Raw genomic sequence first — 20,000 nt, 5'->3', positions numbered from 1 at the left:
ATGCAATAGATGGTCAATCTTATTATTATGTCTGATAGGGGACTGGAATAGTTTTTAATTGTTATTCCAAAGACCCTATCTTTAGTTTCCATGCCAATATTAAAGTAAGCATTGACAAATGTCACTGTTTTTTTGTCTGTCACACAACATGCAAGCGTGTCATGGCATTGTGTCTGTTTAAGTTAAACCATGTAGACAACATCCAGCACCAAATCTCTGACTAGCGGTAAAAGAAGAGTAAAGTAAAGCAACCATATTTAACGTCGATAACTTGTAACAGTAATTCAACTGACAAACCTGAAGGTTGACGGTGCGCTCATTTTACTCCCCCCTCTCCATCAGTGCTCCATTTTACGGGTATTTAAAGCTACTTAGCTACACGGAAAGGAAAGAAGCCGAAACAAGGATGCGAGATCCGGGAAGCGAACTCAAGACCTCTTGCACCAAGGCCACGCACTAACCGACTGTGCCATCCTTGCTCCTGTAAGTTTTCCCTGGGTTTCATTCCCGTAATTTCAGCTGTTTACAAGGGGTCTTAGTTTTCGTAACACCTCGGTTCCTATATGATATATGATTCATTTCATGTATTATTTCGTTCACTGATCAACAGTTCCTAGCTGTGATCAACTGTCCCTAGCATTGATCAACTGTCCTTAACTGTGATGAACTGTCTCTAGTACTGGTCAACTGTTCCAGCACTGATCAACTGTCTCTTGCACTAATTGACTCTCCTCCATACTGATCAACAGTCTCTGGCTATGATTAACTATCCCTAGCTGTGGTCCTGGCTTACATGTAAGCATTGATGATCAGTGCTTGAGATAGCTCATCAGTTTGGGGGATGCTTGATCATAGCTAAGGACAGTTGATTGATGCTTAACCCATTGACTCCTGGGGGTCCCCTTTGACGAGTAAAATCCTCTGGCATTAGACACTGTCAAAGTAAAATACTTAAAGTATGGTCGGTTTAGGGGTGAATGGGTTAATTATTAGGGACAATAACAAAATTTTTCGATCAGTACTAAGTGCAGTTGGTGAATGCAAGCAGCAGTTAATCATAGCCAGGGACAGTTGATCACAGCTAGGGACAGTTGATCAGTGCCCATGGATTTTTTATCATTGCCAGAGACAGTTCATCACATCCATCACATCTATAAGGGACAATAAATTGATCAGTGCTATATAAATTATATACTATGTTTACCATATATTTCTCTCTCCCCCCCCCCCCCCCCCGAAAAAACAAAACAAAACAAAACACAAACAAACAACCAAAGTTGAGACACTTGTTGGGTTTTTTGTGCTTCTTTGTGAACAACATATTATTGTTAGCCTTCTGTTTAGATCATTGTCCTAAATTTGGAAAGGGAAAGTTCTAATCTTTTTGTTGAAGATTTTGGCTAACTACTGTTCTTTTGTGCTTGCTTATCTTATCACTGTTTTCATTCCATTGCTAGGACTTTGTATTCACCATTGTCTTGGTGATCTTTTGGTTCACAAGCTCTATCGCATGGGCTGCTGGATTCAGTGGCCTCAAGAAGGCAACAAGTCAAGAGAATGTGTTTAAAGCCTATCCTGCATGCACAGGTCAAAGTGGCATCACCCGATGTGAGCCTAGTACCTTTCAGGGTGCTGTTTATGGAGCACCTCTTATCGCTGTGGTAAGTGATCTCTATTTCAGTTTTGAGAGGAAAGCACTGTTATGACCTCCCTGATCATCATCTTAATCATCATTGACATGATCTTTATTTCCTCTTGTATTTAAAACAGCTTACCGTATAATATGACAGGTGATTGTGGAGATGCTGTTTGCTCATTGATTTTGAGGGCTTTCTCTGGCAGTGTGGTCTTTCCATGCTGTCAATTTGCTGAAAGCAAATTATTTTTATTAAAGGCTACTTTGCCAGGAAGAACTTGGATCAGATGTAGAAATGATTAAAGGGGACACTCCTGGGGTTGGACTTACGAAAATGCTGTGAAAAATAACATCCAATCCAGAGAAGAGTGAAATTCACTCAGTTGCTTCATGGAGGAGGAGGAAGAGGCAGTGTGGTTAGGGAACTTGCCTTGAGATCTGGAGATCACGGGTTTAAGACCTGTTCTTAAACTCGTTGAATTTGATCCTGGTAGTCCCTGGATCAACTTCCCAGCTGCACTTATAACTAGCCAACTGGTTTGCCTCCTGCCAGTCGGGATTCTTAACAGTTGTTGTTGTTGTTCTTTTCCGTCGTTTCTTTGTGTTTCATTGGCCCTGAAAAGCCCCCATGGGGAGCAGTCGATTAAGTATGTAATATGTGTTAACATTCTGAAACTGTGATACCTTAGAACAGGGTTCGAAATTGCGCCTTCCTGGTCGCCAATTTGACTAAAAATTGAGTACTGGCGACCAGAATTTCGCAAAAGAGATTTGAGGAACTGGTGCAAGGAATATGAAATTATGGGAAAACTATCCAAGCCTGCACAACTTCCTTGAAATAGTTACGGTAATGTATTTCTGTTTGAAAGACTTCACATGCTATTGCTAGATGAAATATCGGAAGGTAAGGAGTTCCTAAGTTTTATGGCTGAAATAGGAAAAGTTCTTCCACCTTCAGTTTCATGGTTGTACTTGGGGCAGCGTATAGTAATATCACCACAACGTGAGGTTCTGGCTGAGATAACACTAACACGGCCATTATAGACTATGGTTACGATTTGCAGCAGTTTGGAGGAACACTTGCAAGGTGGCTGACGCAGAGACAACTTTTCTTTGAACGTGCACATGCGGTGGATGACTGTGGCTACATATCACCTCCCTAAACAAGAAACTAAATAAACAACAGTGACCAAAACAAAGGGGGAAAACTGGAATGACTATTGAAGGAGGTAAATTTGAGAAAACGACACAAGACTTGTTAAAAGGCCTGAAAGAACAATGTCTCTGAAACTCAGTGAATAGTTAACAGTGTTTCAGATATTACTGATCAGTCTCTTTGGAATCGTGCAGGCACGGCAGGAACAACACAGAATTGGGGGTGGTGGCAGTGTCTTGTCATCCAGAGAAACCGACTGGGTTGCAGGAGCATCTGCTAGTGTTACAAGCTTCTGTGCTTCAGAATGAATTCAGCTGTTTTCTTTGGAGGAAATGTACTCCAAAGAAACTGTAGGATGGATCCAGGGTGTAGCGAAGGAAAAGCTAAGCAGGCTTATTTATTTATCAAGCTGGCTTTTTACTTAACTGCACCTTGAAAATTCCCCCATGTCTTTGTTTTCCAGCACAATTTGAGCTGGTGGTAAGCTCTCTTTCAGCCGTTGAAATTCGCTGGCAGCCGGCGCTTAGCGACAACCCTGTGGATCCCCGAGGAGCCTGTGGAAAATCCCTTTTTGTTGAAAGTCCAGGGACTGTTTGACAGCGAGGATGTCAGGATGAACTGATGACAGTTGTATACAAGGCTCACTCTGAAGAAACAGTTTCATGGCATGGCACCTTTTGCGGCATGCTGGGTACTGCTATAGGTAAGGAGGATATGCTGAAGTAAAGCACAGTCTTTTGCTAAGGATTTTAAGAATTTCTTGAAAGTCTGAACAAATCTCTTGGGTTGCTCGTTGCCAACAGGCAGGTAGGGTGACACAAGCACACCCTGCACACTATTTTGCTTTAGGAAATCAGCATATTGGCTGGACTGAAAAGGGGTTCCATTATCACTGGCGATCTGTTCAGGTGAATAGGTTGGACAGGGCACTGGTACAGTTGCAGCATTGGTGCTTCTCATGGGTCCAACCACCTCAGGCCATCTGGAGTATGCATCCACTATGATGAGGTAGGTTGAGTTCATGATGGCAAACAAAGTAAGGCTTCAAATCCTGGTCTCTGCATTTGTCGCTGTACCAACCATGTTGTGTGAGCCTTAGGTTTAATACCTTAGAGAGAGTGTTGTCAAACTGTTTCTCGTGAAATCTGCTCAGCATTAACAGGGTGTCAACTGACTTGCTGGGCGTCATGTTGAAAATCAAATGGTAGCCTGGATAGGGCATCAGCATTTGCAATGTTTCTTGAAGGCTCGTATTCAATTTCATAATGGTACGATGACAAAAGAAGGGCCCATTGCAGGAGACAAGAGGCAGCAAGGACTGGAGTGGCACTGTTAGGAGAAAGTATCTTCAGTAATGGCTTGTAGTCAGTGTGAAGGATGAATTTTCTCCCGTAGAGATACATGTAACACTTGGTCACACCGAGCTCCTCCCTCTTAATTTGGCTGTAATTCTTTTCTGCTGGGCTGAGCAACCTAGAGGCAGAGGCAATGGGCTTCTCCACTCCCTCAGGGAAACGATGAGGAATAACTGCACCAATTCCATATGGACTGGCATTGCATTCCAATACAATGGGCAAGGCAGGGTTGAAATGAACTAAAAACTTTGAGAATGTGGAAGACTCCTTAGCAAGGCTGAAGGACTGGCCACAAGAAGCGGTCCACTCAAACCTCTTTTTCCTTTTGCAGCAGATGGTTTAGGGGGTGAACTATGGTGCTTAAATTTGGGATGAACTTTCCAGGGTAGTTGAGTAAGCCTGCCAAGAAACACTTGCCCTTGAGTGGTGTTCTCTGGCCTGGGGCCTGACTTGATGGCTTCAACATTCTCGTCAGTTGGAGAGATGCCATCAGCAGAGAGTGTAACCCATATAGGTTATGGTCTTTTGCATGAAATAGCGTATGTTGAGCTTGAGGCACAGACCATACTCTTCCAGCCAAGTCAAGACAAGGGATAGATTGATGAGATGTTCGTCATCATCTTTGCCTGTGAGGAGGATGTCATCTAGACCTTGCAAATTGATATCCATGGTCCTCTGGAAAATCACAGGAGAAGATGCAATACCGAAGGGTAAACAGGTAAAGTGGTAAAGGCCTCAGTGGGTATGTATGGTAACAAATTTCCTCATCAAGGGTGAGCTGTTGGTATGCATTCTTTAGATCTAACTTGGTGTATGTCTGACCACATCTGAGCTTATGGAAAACATCCTCTTGGAGTGGAATCGGGTTACTTGGGAAAGGGAAATTCAACTGAGGGTTGAGCGTGATGGCATAGGTGCTGCAGGACTGGGTACTCCTGTCAGACTTTGGAACATGGACATAGGTGTGGCCCACTCACTGAATTCTACTTTTCTCATGATACCATCTCGCTCAAGGTGATTGTATTCCTTCTCGACTGCTGGCTGTAGTGCATAAGGCACAGTTCTTGCCCTGAAGAATTTGGGCACAGCTCCTTCTTAACTGCTAGTTTAGTTTTCCCAGATCGTCCTTCAGTAGATCTGAATGGGTTTGAATAACAGCATGCAACTGTTGAGTGACTTAAGCTGAGACTGAACTCTCAACAACATGAATGTGTAGGATTTCATTCCAATCCAAACAGATTTCAGAAAGCCAATTTCTCCCCAGGAGCGAGGGCCCAGCACCGTCAACTACAGTTGGAGGAAGAGTTGCAGAATGTGACTTGTATCTAGCATGAACATTGAACTGGCTACAAACTTGAATGGGGTTTGCAGTGTGAGCATGCAACTTGGTTGTGCGAGGCTCAAGGGGTACATCTTTGAAAAACTTCGAGTATGTTTCTTCAGAAATAATTGAGACACTGGCTCCTGTGTCAAGTTCCATGAACCCATTGACGAGTAAAATCGTCTGGCGTTAGACAGAGTAAAATACTTAGTATGCCCGGTTTAGGGGTGAAAGGGTTTTAAAACATTGATTTTTCAGTTCAATTAGAACCTCAATGCCAAGTTGGTCAGAACAGACAGTACAAAGTGATATGGAAAAGGAGGCAATCGATCTGTCACCAGGTATACAGGTGTCTCATCCACTGTATTGATTTGAGTGGACTTACTCAAACAAGTGAGGATGTCCCTGTTTACCACAACTCGTACATGTAAATTTCCGTGAACTTCCAGAAGGAGGTGGGCGCTTGTCTTTGTGAGGAGTTCGGAGTGCACATCTCGTGTACAACATTAGAATTGGAGCCAAGCTTCTTGACCTAGAGCAATCTGAAGCGCGTTTTCGAAATTGACATCCTCTGAAATCTGCTTTGAATAGCTTTGCTTCGTAATCCAAATACAAAACGATCTTGTAAGGCCTCGTCTCGATGGCTGCTGAAGTTACAGGTGGAAGCAAGTGTTTGAAGGTGAGCAGTAAAAATCGGAAACGCTTGAGTGTTTCGCATGTACGCAAGAAATGTTATGTTTTGGAGCAGTTTGGAGGAACATGTGTAATGAGCAAGATGGCTGACACACAGAGAGAACTCTTTTCAAGCATGCATGTGCGGCATAACAATAACTTTGAGTACATATCAACTATTACCTAAATACTCAGGGCATGGGCCATTTAGGCATTTGTAGATTAAGTATATTTTGTTTATATTGATTTCATCATAAAAGGGTAGCTGCCAATCCAGTTTCTTAAATAAGCTTACAGCACATTCATCTCTTGCATGAACTGCCTAAAATTACAGGGGCAGCTATTTTCTGGAGCTGAAAAATTCTTCTCATGTGACGTTTAGATGTTGAACTCAGACTGACCGTTTCCGTCTTCTTATGCAAAACTTTTCATGCATAGCCTCCCTATTGTGCTCTTTCTACCAATTTTATTAATCTTAAATGGTTCCAATGATAGCTCCACCATGCTTTTTTTTCACAGCTTTGGAAATGGTTGCCTTGCTTCTTCCAGTTTGGTTTCTGTGTGGTGATATGTTATTTTAAACATTACCTTTCCTTATTATCCAACTGTATATATCATTTCATCATTGTATTAGTTACTGCGCAAAGAATGCATGAAACGAGTGCAAATATTCCACGATATTGCACAGTTAGTCATTTTGTACACTTGGTTATTGTACAGTAGAGAACCGATTTGACTGGTTTAGTTGCTGACGTTGCCCCGCACACACAAATCTGTCACACGTTCTCAGTTACTTACAATTCATTTGCTAAAAATGAAGTGCAAAAAAGTTGGATGGTAAAATAATGTACGTTTCTAAATTTTTTATAAACATACATGTAAACTGTGGAAATCGTTATTCGCACATTGCTTCACTGAACCTCAAAGTAGTTTTGTCACACAAGTGCTTGAATTATTCATTTTTATTGCTTATCTCAGTAAACAAACATAAAGAAGAAAGTGCTTGGGCACTCACTTTGTCCTCTTGTTTGTTTTGTGAAAATGAACAAGTTCAGGAAACAATGTACATCACTTCCGCACAAAAAAATTAATAATGGTATGTAAAATTAGAGAGCCCTCTCTTTTGGTTGGATCAGAAGCTTGTGAGCTTGAAGCGTTTCACTCTGGTACAGTTCTGGGGCCGGTTGTTCGAAACCTGGTCAGCGCTAACCATTGGTTAAGAGGTACCAAATCCTATACGTTTCCATGGTATCAACGCAGGTTAGCGCTAACCATGCTTTGAGCAACCTGGGCTTGGGGTTTTTTTGAGCTTAAAAATTTTCTTTATTTGGATGTAACATAGCTCCTAAATTTTCACTCACTTGCAGCCTTTATCTTATTTTTGTCCATATCTGGGCATAAAATTGTGGTCTTTATAATCCCCAGCTTTGTTCCAAAGAAAAGATTTGCAAGTTACGTGCTTCAAGGTCCTGTGCTTCCGGTTGGATAGATAATGAACTAATCCCAATTGGTATTATATTTCAGATTTTGGGTTTTCTGAACTTCTTTGTGTGGGGCGGAAATTTGTGGTTTCTTTTCAAGGAAACTCCTTGGCACAGTCCGAGAAGCTCTGGAATGAAAGGAGGAGAGATTCCCCAGCAGGAACCACCTCATCAGGAGATTCCTCCTTCAGCAATTTAATTACCAACAAGGCCATGTAAATGAATCTTACTTTTAGGGTTGACCCTTTTTTATTGCTTGATATTATCCAGCTCTGTAAGTTGTGAACAGAAAACCCATTAGACAAGTTCAAAGTAAATATTCCATGAAGATGGCATACAGACATTCACTGTAGTCATCTCACCTTTGGCTTGCTTAATAGAATATTACTCTGGTACAAGTATCTTTTTTTGTTTTTGTGGCAACAGTTTACACAACTAGAAAACTACAATTCACTAATTCACAGCAAGATTGCAATTAGGCAACCAGTGAATCTGTAACATGTGGTTATAATTAGCATGATTACACTGTATAGCAACAAGTCGGATCATGGGGGGGGGGGGGGGGGCGTTTTTTGGGCTGGGGCTTGTGGCTCCCCAATCGAATTTTAAAAACAAGAGTCTTGGAAATTCAGTTTTCAGTAATCCAGGCATGTTATTGTTTGAATGACAAGGCAATTATTGTATTGTTTATCAGCTGCTGCAATAACTCTTGCCTTTGATTCAGAAAATATTGAAAAGGGAAGCTACTATAACAGAAATTAAAGCTGCAAAGAAATGCAAAATTGGGGACTTTGAATTAATTAAGTGCTGAGCATTTGTTTTCTAGACACAAGTAAAAAAAAGGAAGTGTGAATGACTTCAATATTACATTGGTTAGTCAGCCCAAAAAGATACAAAAAATTGGGACTTAGATTGCTAGATTAGTAACTGGCAGTGAGAAGTTAAGTTTGGAACTGTACATTGGCAGTAGCCAGCTTCTATTTATTTCCCTGTCATAGAAAATGTTGTTCCACCTCGTCAACTATCATTGAAAACTTTGTCACCTTTTTTGTTGCCCTAAAATAGAAATCAACGATAGACTTTGTTGTAAACTTAGCTACAAAGGGATTTATGCCAATAGCCATACTTGATTTCTTGGTCAAATTTCACCATATGCAGTTTGCCTTTATCTGGGCGGAGTCACCTTGAGTGGCCAAATCTGGGTTACCAGATGTATTGTGCATGGCATTATAGCTCCTACACAATGATGCTCAAGAATTACATTTTCTGATGACAAAGTCTTAAATGAAAGTGGATACATGTATCATTTAACTAGTAGTACTGTTGTTAAGTTTGTGTATGATTGAGTATTTTATTGCCGTGTTGATTCTCACCTGTGGTATTTATTTGAAGAATTACATGTCTGGGATAATGGCAACTAATATATTAAAAACCATTTCAATAATGGATCTTATCAAAGTGAATCTCTGAAAATGTTAACGCTTTTGTATCTTCAGAAAGGTCTGATGTGTAATACTTGAAACCTCTGTGCTTGTCTGCTTAGAACATAAAAATTTAATGTCAATCTGATATTTGGAAAAATGTTTAAATAGCAAATAATTATTTAATCTCTGGACGTAGTTCATAATTCAAGCCTTTATCAGAGGGAAAAAAAATAAGATCCATTCTGTAAGTTTGTGATTTAACACCTTTCTGCCTCCCAGTCCTAAAAGTTTCAGACGATCTGAAAGAATTATTTTCTCTTCCTGTGTGATGATTCCGGAACAGAATGCAGAAGTGTGGTCAATGCACCAAGAGGAGAAGAACGAACTAAAGCTAGTTTGTCTATCCAACTTTTATGTTAGGATAGAGTAAGTCTTTTTTTTTTTAGGAATGTGTAAGGGATATTTTTGGAGAAGCCGTCCCCAAAGCTGAAGTCAATATTTGCACGAGTGTAATTCTGGAAAAACACATTGGTAAGAAGTGGAAAATACTTGTTCCCAAGAAAATTTTTTTACAATACTTTTATTAATGCTGACGACAACACGTTCAATAATTTCTCAATTTTCTTTTGAAATATTTATCTAGAACTACGAAAATCCAATTACCGGTACATAGCAACCTTTTCCCCAAATAATTAAGAGGTACTGGAATACTCAGGTGTTTTCATAGTCAGTATTGGGTAATGGTAGAAAAATGGTTGAGGAAACATTAAAATATTGCTTTAACCGATTTGACAACAGTCTTTGGCTTAACATTGACTTTTTTCCAAATCTACTGCAAAACTAATTTAGTTTAAGTTCTACATTACGTTGCTGCTAGCAATATTACTACAGTTTCTACAATAACTAGCTGTAAAATCAACTTGCTGTGGTAGTGTGATTAAAGAGTTATCGCTTTTCGTCTAAAGTTTTTCGTTTCCTGACTTATGCCAGGATCATGTCTGGATACCAGACAAGGGCTGTTGGTTCCCATATCCCGCCGCGCACCGGTGGCTCAGTTGATTGAGCATCGGGCTGTCATGCGGGAGGTAGGGTTCGAACCCCGACCAGATCAACCCTCAGTATCTTAAAATAACTCAGGAGAAAGTGCTGCCTTTGTATTTTCATCTGCAAATGGTTAGACTTTCAAGTCTTTTCGGATAAGGAGTATAAACCGTAGGCCCCCGTCCTACAAATATCTTCTATGTTCATAAGTTCGCTGTGGGACGTCAAAGAATCCACATACTATTCGAGATGAGTAGGGGATGAAGTGCCTGTTGTTGTGGTCTGTCCTGTTCTCTCTCCAGCAGAAGTGGCCGGCTTGGCAGTGATATGTCTAAAAGGGCTTATGGTGTATGATGATGGTGTATGACAGCCATAAGTCAAAAAGGGAGTTTGCTGATTTCTGGAACGTGTGTTTGTAGATGCATGAAGTGCAACGCGCCTTTGATACCGTGGCCACCAAACAAACTGTCGCATGTGGCGACTTTGTGTAAATACGTCAACTCAACCCATGCGACGGAGTTCAACTTACAACCGTGCGAACTTTGCAAGGAGGCGTGACTCTCAGTCAAATTCGCACACCCTGATTGACGGATAATTTGTAGAAAACTTTGTTAGGTGGTCACCATAAGGCGCATCGAACTGTATAGTTGTCGCAATGAAAAAACATCTTTGTTTAATTAAATCTCCAAAATTTGGTCAAGGATGGCGTCAACTTTAAAAGACTTAATTGCTTCGCCATGTGACGTCACCAACAACTTGACGTCACGACAAGAATGATTTCTGACAATAAGTAATGTTCGGACACTTCGATTCGTTAGCAGTTGAATGAAAGCCAGGTTGGGAATGGGGTTGCACTTTGAATTTCTCTGGAAGAGGTTTCTTTTTTCCTAGAAAGTCCTACCAAAAGCAAGAAATGTAGTTCATTCGTCGCTTGCGGTATGTAACGAATTTCTCGCAGTCGTTGATGTTCTAAACTACTGTCCAATCACAACTCGGGTGATCAAATGAGCCAATCAGAATTTGAAGCAAATGATGCACATGGCAGCCGCGTTAAGCGCGGGAAAGTCAAGCGTGAGTGAGTGAGAATATTTTCCTTCTTGAGAGAAAACCTGTCATTTTGCAAAAAGAAGAAGGCAGCTCGGTAAGTTTACTTACGATTTTTTCTTCTTCTGTATACTAAAGATGCCTCCTAGAAAGACAAGACTATTTCGTTTGGTTGGCATTCCACTTTTTTCTGTGACTAATCCAGTTCTTCCCCGTTGGTTTTTTGCAACGTTGCAAAGACAATACGCCGTTACAAACCAAAGTTGTTCGGGAAATGTTTCGAGTGGATGTAAGAGTAGGGGAAACTATTTCGCACAAAAATTACCCTTGTTATGCTGATTGGGTTAGTTGTCGAAGAGTTCTAAAACAAAGCAGAGGAAATATGTGTAGATGATATGAAAGAAGCTGCAAATTATGTCTGTTTAAGTTCAATAGCTCGGAGCAGTTTTACTTCATGGAGACACTTTTTATTGAATAGGAAACGAAAAGTGTCAAAGATAATTTGGTGCTGCGTTTGAGAAACATCTCGCTGTTTATACACCACACAAAACAATGAGTTAATTAGCAGAAAAACAGCCATGCACGCGCGTATTTTAAGCTTAATTTGTAAGAGCAGTTCGTTGTCAACACCGCCCCCAAAATATGAAAGTCAAGTTTATTTTCTAACAATGAAAGTAAAGATTATTTTCTAGGAAGCATAAGTACATAATGGTAATTTTTTCACTTTCCTTTTTAAAATCTCCTGGGTTTCTTCCATTTTTTTTCCTGGAAGGTTTTTACTGCACAAGAATTGGTATGGAAACGTAGTCTAAAATTTAGAGATTAATTGCTTATTAATAGACGACCCATGAGTTTCAGTTTCAGTTAAAGCAGAGAAGGGAAAGCTAACATTGAAGTTGAAGTCATAGTGTAAGATTACAAGTGGTACTTCATTTTCATTGAGAAGAGTAGGGGGAAAAACCGCGCAAGAGAGCGGAAAAACTGCTTTTCCTAGCAAGTGGGAGAAAATGTGCGCGAGTTGTAGATTAAAGCCTCATTTACACTAGCAAGTTTTCCTTGGCAGTGTAAATGGAAAAATATGACAAGTTTTTCCTTGTCAACACGGTCCTTGTTCAAAAACTAGCATGCTAGTTTTTGAACAAGGACACTTGTGGTCAAGGACGATATTTGCTAGTGTAAATTACTTGTCAAGTGCACTTGTCAAGGAAAACTTGTCATATTTTTCATTTACACTACCAAGGAAAACTTGTCAAGGAGAACTTACTAGTGTGTACAGTCGGCAAGTTTTCCTTGACAAGTGGACTCCGTTGTCAAGGAAAACTTGCTAGTGTAAATGAGGCTTAATTAATTACTATTTTCAGGAAAAATGGAAGCATGCATGGGTTTAAGAGTTTGTGATACAGATTCAGTGTGTAAAGGCCCTTGAAAACGAGTTCAACATTTGCCTCAGCATACTTTCGATTTTGTTGAACGATGTTGACTGCTAGGATGTGCAACTGAACGGTTTCAATGCGCTTTTCAACTCATTCAACATCAATTCAACTTCGTTTCAACATGTTTTAACGCGATTCGAAAGGGAGGGGGCAAACGTTTTCAACCGTCGCTGTTCAACAAAATCCTGAAAATCGAACTCGCTTGCCCGGGCCTTAACAGCACAGGGTGTTGAACTTAACTTTTTGATAAAAACTTTCAAGTTTTCCTGAATTTATATTACCAATATTACTCGAGGCTGGAGATTTATGTGGAAAAGTCAGTTTGATTTTGCTTCTCTTCTTCTCATTTTGCGTAATTTATTACGATTTGCTTAATTTTCAGATCAGTATCCGTTGTGCTATTGAAGGTTAACGCACACATGCAACATGTCGATCTGTTCCAGATTTCTTTGGGAACAATAAGTCGTCGAGTGCATCGAGTGCCGCCCTTGGAGGTTTGCAACGGACGTCGAATAGAATTGGTATTTAACAGATTCACGCATTTTTTTTCTCTTATCGACTTATAAAGTGCTAATTTTTGACCGCGTGGTAAAAACACCTCTCGCACTCACTTTGGATAGGAGGTGGCTTTAATTACCCCTGTTGCTATAGTAACGTCTTCCAAAATGGCGTTCCATAAAGGTTGTTGACAAACGAGAGGCTTTTAGCTTCTGAAAATGGATATGTTAGATTATTGTAAGACTTTTAACATGGTTAAAAGTAGTTATGTTAACCAAGATACTGCGGATCTAACTTCACAGGCAACTTCAGGCCCGACGAACTTCGAGAATAATTCAGAAATCGTTGTTGAATCAGTGCAAAGTTTGTCCACGAAACCTGGCGATTTATCCCTATATCGTTCGGCTACGGTGAACAAAGACTTGAACGAAGTTGCAGAGACGAAACTCAGCCCACTGAAGGAGGTTGTCAGAAACAAGGGGATGATTTCAACGCTTAACACAAGGACACAGCAAAGAGTAAACTTTGAATGTGAACTGACTTTTGCTCCGAAACTGAACGCCTTAAGCATCAAACTTGCAAAGGAAAGAGGAGAGAAGGGTCGCACAGGGGCTGACAAGAAGATCGCTTTCTCAAATGAAGAGTTCACCTTTAAACCAAAAGTGAGCTTGAACAGTGTAAAAATCATGCAACAACTCAAAACAACGTTTATGGATCGACAACAAATGCATGTAGAAAAACAAAAACGATACGTGAGTACAGTAGTTGACTTTTTCAGTTATTTTTAATGAGAGATTTTTTGATTGTCTTTAATTTGGTTAACTAAAGTCGTCTTGCTTCGTTTCCTCAGTGGGATTTAAGTTGTAGTTTGGTAAAAACATAAAACATAAAAACTTTATTGACACTCCCCTTATGGGGCTTTTCAATGACAATACGGCACTCGTGTACAAATGTACTTAAAAATCCGGAACAAGTTTCAAGAATTATCGTATTAACTGCTTTCAATGATGGAGACAACACAGAAAATTTTATTGAGAAAGACATCTGGGGTACGTTTTGTTTTTTCTTTTGTCCAATTTACTTAATAATCTTTGTCAGCCTTTAACACGGCTGTATGACCAGCTGCAAATATTTATCGACACTCTACTCCAAATGAGCAAGCTGCAGACTAGAGTATTCGTAAGTAGGACATATCTCTTGCTCTTGAGACCACTATTTTTTCTGCAGCGAGAAAAATGACCACTAGGTACAAAAGTGAAAGTTCATACTGCTACCTGGTTGAAAATCAAACATGGTTTGATGGTACATCGGTTTTTCATAGTAAGAGTACAAGAGTACTAGTTATTCCTCTTATATGCTCTCCATTTTGCCAAAAAAGGGAAGGGAAAAGGTATGCCGATTAATAAAAATATTGTTAGCTTTCTTTCCTTTTGAAGCTAAGTATGTGTCAGGTAAAAGGCCCCCTTCATTTTGGTTCAAAGGAGTAGGGTGGCGAGAATGATGTGCCAAACAATTGACCGAAGTGGAAAATAGCATAATACTCCTTGTTTGTCAACCCAAATCTTGAAAAGGCATTGTTTTTGTTTTCTCTTGGGACCATTGTAAGTGCCAAAAGAAACAGGAAATAAATTGCTTATGCCAAATTTGGGGGGACAAACAAAGAGTATTATGGTATTTCCCGACTCGGTCAATGGTGTTGATGGTACCGCTGGCCAAGAAAGATATTAGCATCTATTAGTTTCATGTTCAATGCCAAACTGAATAGACCCTCAACTGAATTAAAATGTGACAGAAGGTGTTCCAAACTCTGGTTGTTTCCAAAATATGTTTTGCTAAAATTTTTTTCTGTAACAAATTTCTTTGACTAATCATAGGTAAAGGAAAGAGGCCCATGAGTTGAGGACCTCTTGATTTGGAAACAGGCAGAAGTTGTTATTTTCTGTTGAAATAATCTTGGCCTAGGAGGAAAGAATCATGACCTACAGTGTAGGGGTAGTGAAATGTGGATGGGAAAGTCAAATATTGTTTGTGTGGCCTTCAAATAGTAAGCAGGCAGATCATCCAACTAGCCCGGTCTTTTAATTTCATTATCCTTGTGGTTACAAAAAGAAAGCTGCCTATAGGCTACCTGGCCAAGGAAGTGATTGTTTGATCCCTTTGCCTAACAATGCAGGTTATTTAAATGTCAACCCATTTCCACCCTTCCCCCCCCCCCCCCCACCCCACCCCCCATTTACAATTTTGAATTTGAATTTTATAGTTAAGTAATACAGAAGTGGAAGGTCTGACATGTTTCTCAACAATATTTTTTCAGAAGAGAGGGAGAGGGGGAAAGTGAAAAAAGGCATCAATAGGATTATAAGACCTCAGTATCGAAGGAAGAGATGGTAGTTAAATTAATTAATTAAACAAGGGGTTATTTAAATCTTCCACAAAGTTTGTTTTACCAATACCTGAAGGATGACCTCCATTTTTGGTGGCCATTTCTTTACCTAAATGGGGCAGTCAGTGCATGTGATGGAGTGTTATAATTTTTGGTTTTGTTTTAACAGATTGAAGCCACAATTACAAACTCAAACCAAACAAAAGGTAAATGGAGCCCTGTGCCAGCTATCAGCAGATTTCCTGCAAGACAAAAGAAGTTTAAGAAAATCAAGGAATCTAGCAGCAACTCTCAGGAGGTTAGTTGCTCTGATCAATAATTTTTTTGAAACCTTAGCAACTTCCCACTCCTTCCCTTTCCATGTAATGTGTTTAAATCAGCTGGCAAAGAAAATCACTCACGGTCGCTTCAGATCTCTCAGTCAGCCTCATCGACCTCCTCGTTCTGTTGCAAATTGAGCTTGAAGAATTTTACTTGCTCTCACATAATTTAGTGAAGTCTGAGGAGAAATTGCAATAACAATGGATTTGAAAGCCATAATTTGCCCTTGGGGCCGACTGGAAAATTAGACTAGTGGAAAAAGGATAAAGAACCTTTGTCACCTTCGATTTCGTAAACATTCGAAGTTCAAGGCGTTATTTTGCATGTCAGGGGCCTGGTACGAGTCTCATTGTTAAAGAGTCGCCTATTATTGGTGTAACACGAACACACCCTTTGTTCAGATTAGCCAATCTGAAGGGCTGATATATACACATCACTAAAATGGCGACACAATTGCCCTCTCTATTCACGTTGGAAGTATGGTGCAGAAGACCTTTTTTTTTATTCCAACTAATGTCGATCAAGATGCATAATTACTGTTCCTTTGTGTTCAAAATGTCTTTAGGGCAGCCAAAAAGTGTTTTTCTTATCCTGAAACCTTATAAAACAAGCTTAAAATTGCTCAGAAAAAGTCGCATAATTTACATTATTTATCACATTGGTGTCTGTTTATAGGTCTTAAGGAAAAGTAAAGTATAAAAGCGACCATATTTAATGTCGATAACTTGTAACAGTAACTTTAATTACTGACAAACCTGAGGTCGATGATGCGCTCATTTTACTCCCCCCTCTCCATCAGTGCTCCGTTTTACGGGTATTTAAAGCTACTTAGCTACAGGAAAAGGAAAGAAGTCGAAACAAGGATGCGAGATCCGGGAATCGAACTCAGGACCTCTTGCACCAAGGCCGCGCACTAACCGACTGACTGCCATCTTCATCAGAAGGGGCTGTGCATGGAAGCTCTGATATCTTGGGCTCTCCATTTCTTAGCAAATGTTCTTGCTTCTCTCCACTACGGCAAATACCCACGGATCTTCCGATACTCTCCTTCTCTAATACTTTCTCTTGCCACCAAACTTCAGCTCATCTATTTCCACGGTCCTCCCTTAACCTCCAAGCTTAATTCCAGCATTCATGAGTTTGTTGGAAGAGATTGTTCTCAGCTCACCCACTGCACAGATCACAGTAGGCTTTGAAAGGCTGATAAGTCACGCAATTTTGCTTCCTGAACTCTGCATAGCCCAGAGGAACATCAGATGCAGCCAGGAACTTAACGTGATATTAGATCCCTCGAAGAAGGAGCCCAACCTTATTGAAAGCCACATTCGACATCGCTTATTCGTACAGCGCCGCATGTATCCTTCGTTTACCCGTGTTGTCTCTGTTAGTGCCATATTAGAACCACATCGGGAACACTGCTGACAGCTCGCTAAAGCTATTGACTCACAAAGAAATTAAAAACATTCTAGAAACTTCCCAGTATAACAAAAAGATCACTGAACTCCTTGTCTTGTAAAGTCGTGATCAAATGCTAGAGCATAATGAACAGCAACTCACAACGCTTCTTATTAAAGCAATCGCATATAAGGAAAAACTATGATAATTAATGCAGATCAAGTAGGATCTAATTAAACCAATCACGACGCTTCTTATTGAACCAATTAAATGAAATGAACCTGTTACTAATGTGACAACTCAATTTAGTTGACACCATTAGCATCTATTTGCAACTGTCAATACTCAACTATGTCTCAACGTCTAACTAAGTGTACTGTCTGCGGACAAGCTGGTCATACAAGAATCCACTGTTTAGTGATGTGTGGTTCTTGTAGTGGCGACAGTCGTAAATGTGATTGTGAGCAGCCACCAGTGAAAAAAACGGAAGACCAAGAAGGGAAGGAGGGCAGCAGAAAAGGAACAGCCGCAGGGTCTCCAGAAGCTGAGCCTAACTATAAATTCATTTGTCGGCAGCTGCAACAGAAAAATCAGCAACATGGCAAAGCCTTTCAAGATCTGAAGGCCCAGTTTGATGAGCTCGAAGATCATTGCCAAGAGAGGGAAGAACAAATAGCTCAGGCTCAACAGGACGCCGATGAGATGGCAGACTTGGTCCGGCAAACTGAAATGCATATCACCGCCTACAAGGAGCAGTTGAAAGCAAAAGATGACCACATTAAGACCCTGGAGCAGCAGCTACGAACCTTGCAGAACTCTTTAGAACCAACAAAGTGATGTACCAACACACCCTGGAGAGGCTGGGAGACCCGAAACTTTCAGTGAAAAGGATCGAGCAGGAGTGCTGAAGGCAGCTGGGCGGTCTGTTGAAATGAATTCGCATCGCAAAGAGGCTGTTATACCGATGGCGTTCGAAGATGGAAAAGGAAAGGATTTCAAGGAAAGGAACTTTATTTAAGTGTCTAGTCGTTCTAGCGCTGGAGCACTAATTGGGGACACTGTAAACTGAAATTAACAAATAAATTAACGCAAATCAAGTCAAATGTTGGTTTTTGAGAAGGGATATGGATTAAACAGATTAAACAGTGGCCAACGCGTTGCCCGACGGTCAGTCGACCAACAGTCGCCCGACGTGTTGGTGAACACGTCGGCCAACCTGTTGGTGGGATCAGATTGTTTACTTGTACCGGAACTGTTATGTTATTTTTTACCAACGGTATTAACTGCCTTTTTTTCATAAATTATTTGAACTTGTAAAATATGGAGTTTGCACAATATAATAATAATTATTATTTATTATAAGAAGATGTTACTTTTATATATGCAGAAAACTAGTTTCAAATATCTGCAAAATAGATTAACTAATCACGGTTCCTTTTGTTTATACAGTTGACCAGCTATGATGACCTCAACAAGTCAGTCAGTGATGTAACTAATCCTGAGATGTGTGAAACATCATCTGCTCCAGAGTTATTGTCAAATGTGATAAGCAGGGCAGGTGAAATGTTGCAAAGTCCATCTTCAAAGGAACTATCAAAGGCTGTGACAGAAAGCAGTGATTTAGAATCATCATCTTCAACTGATCTTGCCAAGACGAATAAATCCATCAAAAAACTTTCTGAGAGTGCTGTAAAAAGAGCAAGTTTAGTTTATCAAAAATTGCAAGGTCGAAGTCCATATAACCAGTCAATTGAAAATTTGTATTTGAAAAAGGCCAAATATTTGATGAAAGTACACAAAAGGACCATCACCCATCCCCCTCAGAAAACTGTGGCCGAGGTTGTGAATGATTCGAACTGGAATGGCTGCAGAGGAATGGACAATGCCACGAATAAACAGAAAGGTTTTCATTCTAGAAGCCACTCCCAACCTAGTTGCAATCCTGTTGGAAAACTGAAATATAATGATCCTTTGTTTGACAAGGTTAGAAATGCAAAGAAAGCAGCAGAGACGGCCATAAAGGTATGTGGAAGGAGTTTCATTTCTTCAAGTTATGTTGTATTGCCCATATGGAACAGACGGGGATGCTCGCTGGAAATTTTGAATTTAACCCCTAAAGGAGACCATCTGGGCGTGGCTCAAGCTTTTTGTGACCCCTGAAGGAAACTAATCTGGGCATGGCTTAAGGAAATTTTGACCCCTAAAAACAAGTTAAAAAGAAAATTTGACTTCTGTTTCTCTTCGGGTAATTCTGTGTTTCTTCGCGGAACCCTAAACGAGACCTTGGCGGCTTAAAATATTGGCGCTTTGCCCGAACACCCTAAGCGAGACCAAAATCCAAAATTTACACTCCTAGCGAGACAACTAGCATCCCCGTCTGTTTCATATGGGTGTCCCCCCCCACCCCCCCAGGACTCCCAAGGCATTTACATTTACATTTACATAATTATTAAGAAGTTCTTTTGTTTCAGCACAAGAAAATATTCATCTGCCATGGTCCTTACCCAATTGTTCGAGCTGTGCTGAGGAAGCGCGGATGGGTTGAGAAACATTACAAGGGCAATCTCTTGCCAGCTAAAAATAAGAAGAATGATAGCGATGGAAGTGATGATGATTCTTGCAATAGTGCAGATGACTCTGATAATGAAATCTCAAGCTGTGTTGATCAGTCACCTCTCAGCAAGGAGAAAAACACTTCCACGAGTATTGCAAAATCACTGAAGATCTCAAAGGCAAGAACTATTAATGTCAGAAACAATAAGGATGATGATGATGATGGAAGTGATTGTGGTGACAGTGATAATGATAGTGATGATAATGAAGATTGGAATGCGGGATAT

General features: G+C 40.3%; 2 protein-coding genes across 2 annotated transcripts in view; both read left to right on the top strand.

Annotated features, from left to right (window-relative positions):
- The window catches only part of LOC138011551 (synaptophysin-like protein 1), a 23,091-nt gene extending 13,259 nt beyond the window's left edge, over positions 1–9,832 (top strand). The window contains exons 3-4 of the mRNA XM_068858614.1: positions 1,458–1,661; positions 7,665–9,832. Of these exons, the coding sequence (XP_068714715.1) occupies positions 1,458–1,661; positions 7,665–7,820 (360 nt within the window). The 3' untranslated portion in view covers positions 7,821–9,832. The remainder of the gene's footprint in view (positions 1–1,457; positions 1,662–7,664) is intronic.
- Positions 9,833–13,210: 3,378 nt separating this feature from the next.
- Positions 13,211–20,000, top strand: part of LOC138011550 (tubulin monoglycylase TTLL3-like) — a 21,007-nt gene continuing 14,217 nt past the window's right edge. The window contains exons 1-4 of the mRNA XM_068858613.1: positions 13,211–13,813; positions 15,614–15,742; positions 18,610–19,182; positions 19,632–20,000. The exon at positions 19,632–20,000 is cut by the window's right edge and continues 36 nt beyond it. Of these exons, the coding sequence (XP_068714714.1) occupies positions 13,280–13,813; positions 15,614–15,742; positions 18,610–19,182; positions 19,632–20,000 (1,605 nt within the window). The 5' untranslated portion in view covers positions 13,211–13,279. The remainder of the gene's footprint in view (positions 13,814–15,613; positions 15,743–18,609; positions 19,183–19,631) is intronic.

This window comes from Montipora foliosa, chromosome 7, assembly GCF_036669935.1.
Source record: "Montipora foliosa isolate CH-2021 chromosome 7, ASM3666993v2, whole genome shotgun sequence".
In the NCBI taxonomy this organism is placed as follows: Eukaryota; Metazoa; Cnidaria; class Anthozoa; order Scleractinia; family Acroporidae; genus Montipora; species Montipora foliosa.
The sequence above is the reverse complement of the archived record's forward strand: the minus strand, read 5'-3'. Positions and strand labels throughout refer to the sequence as shown.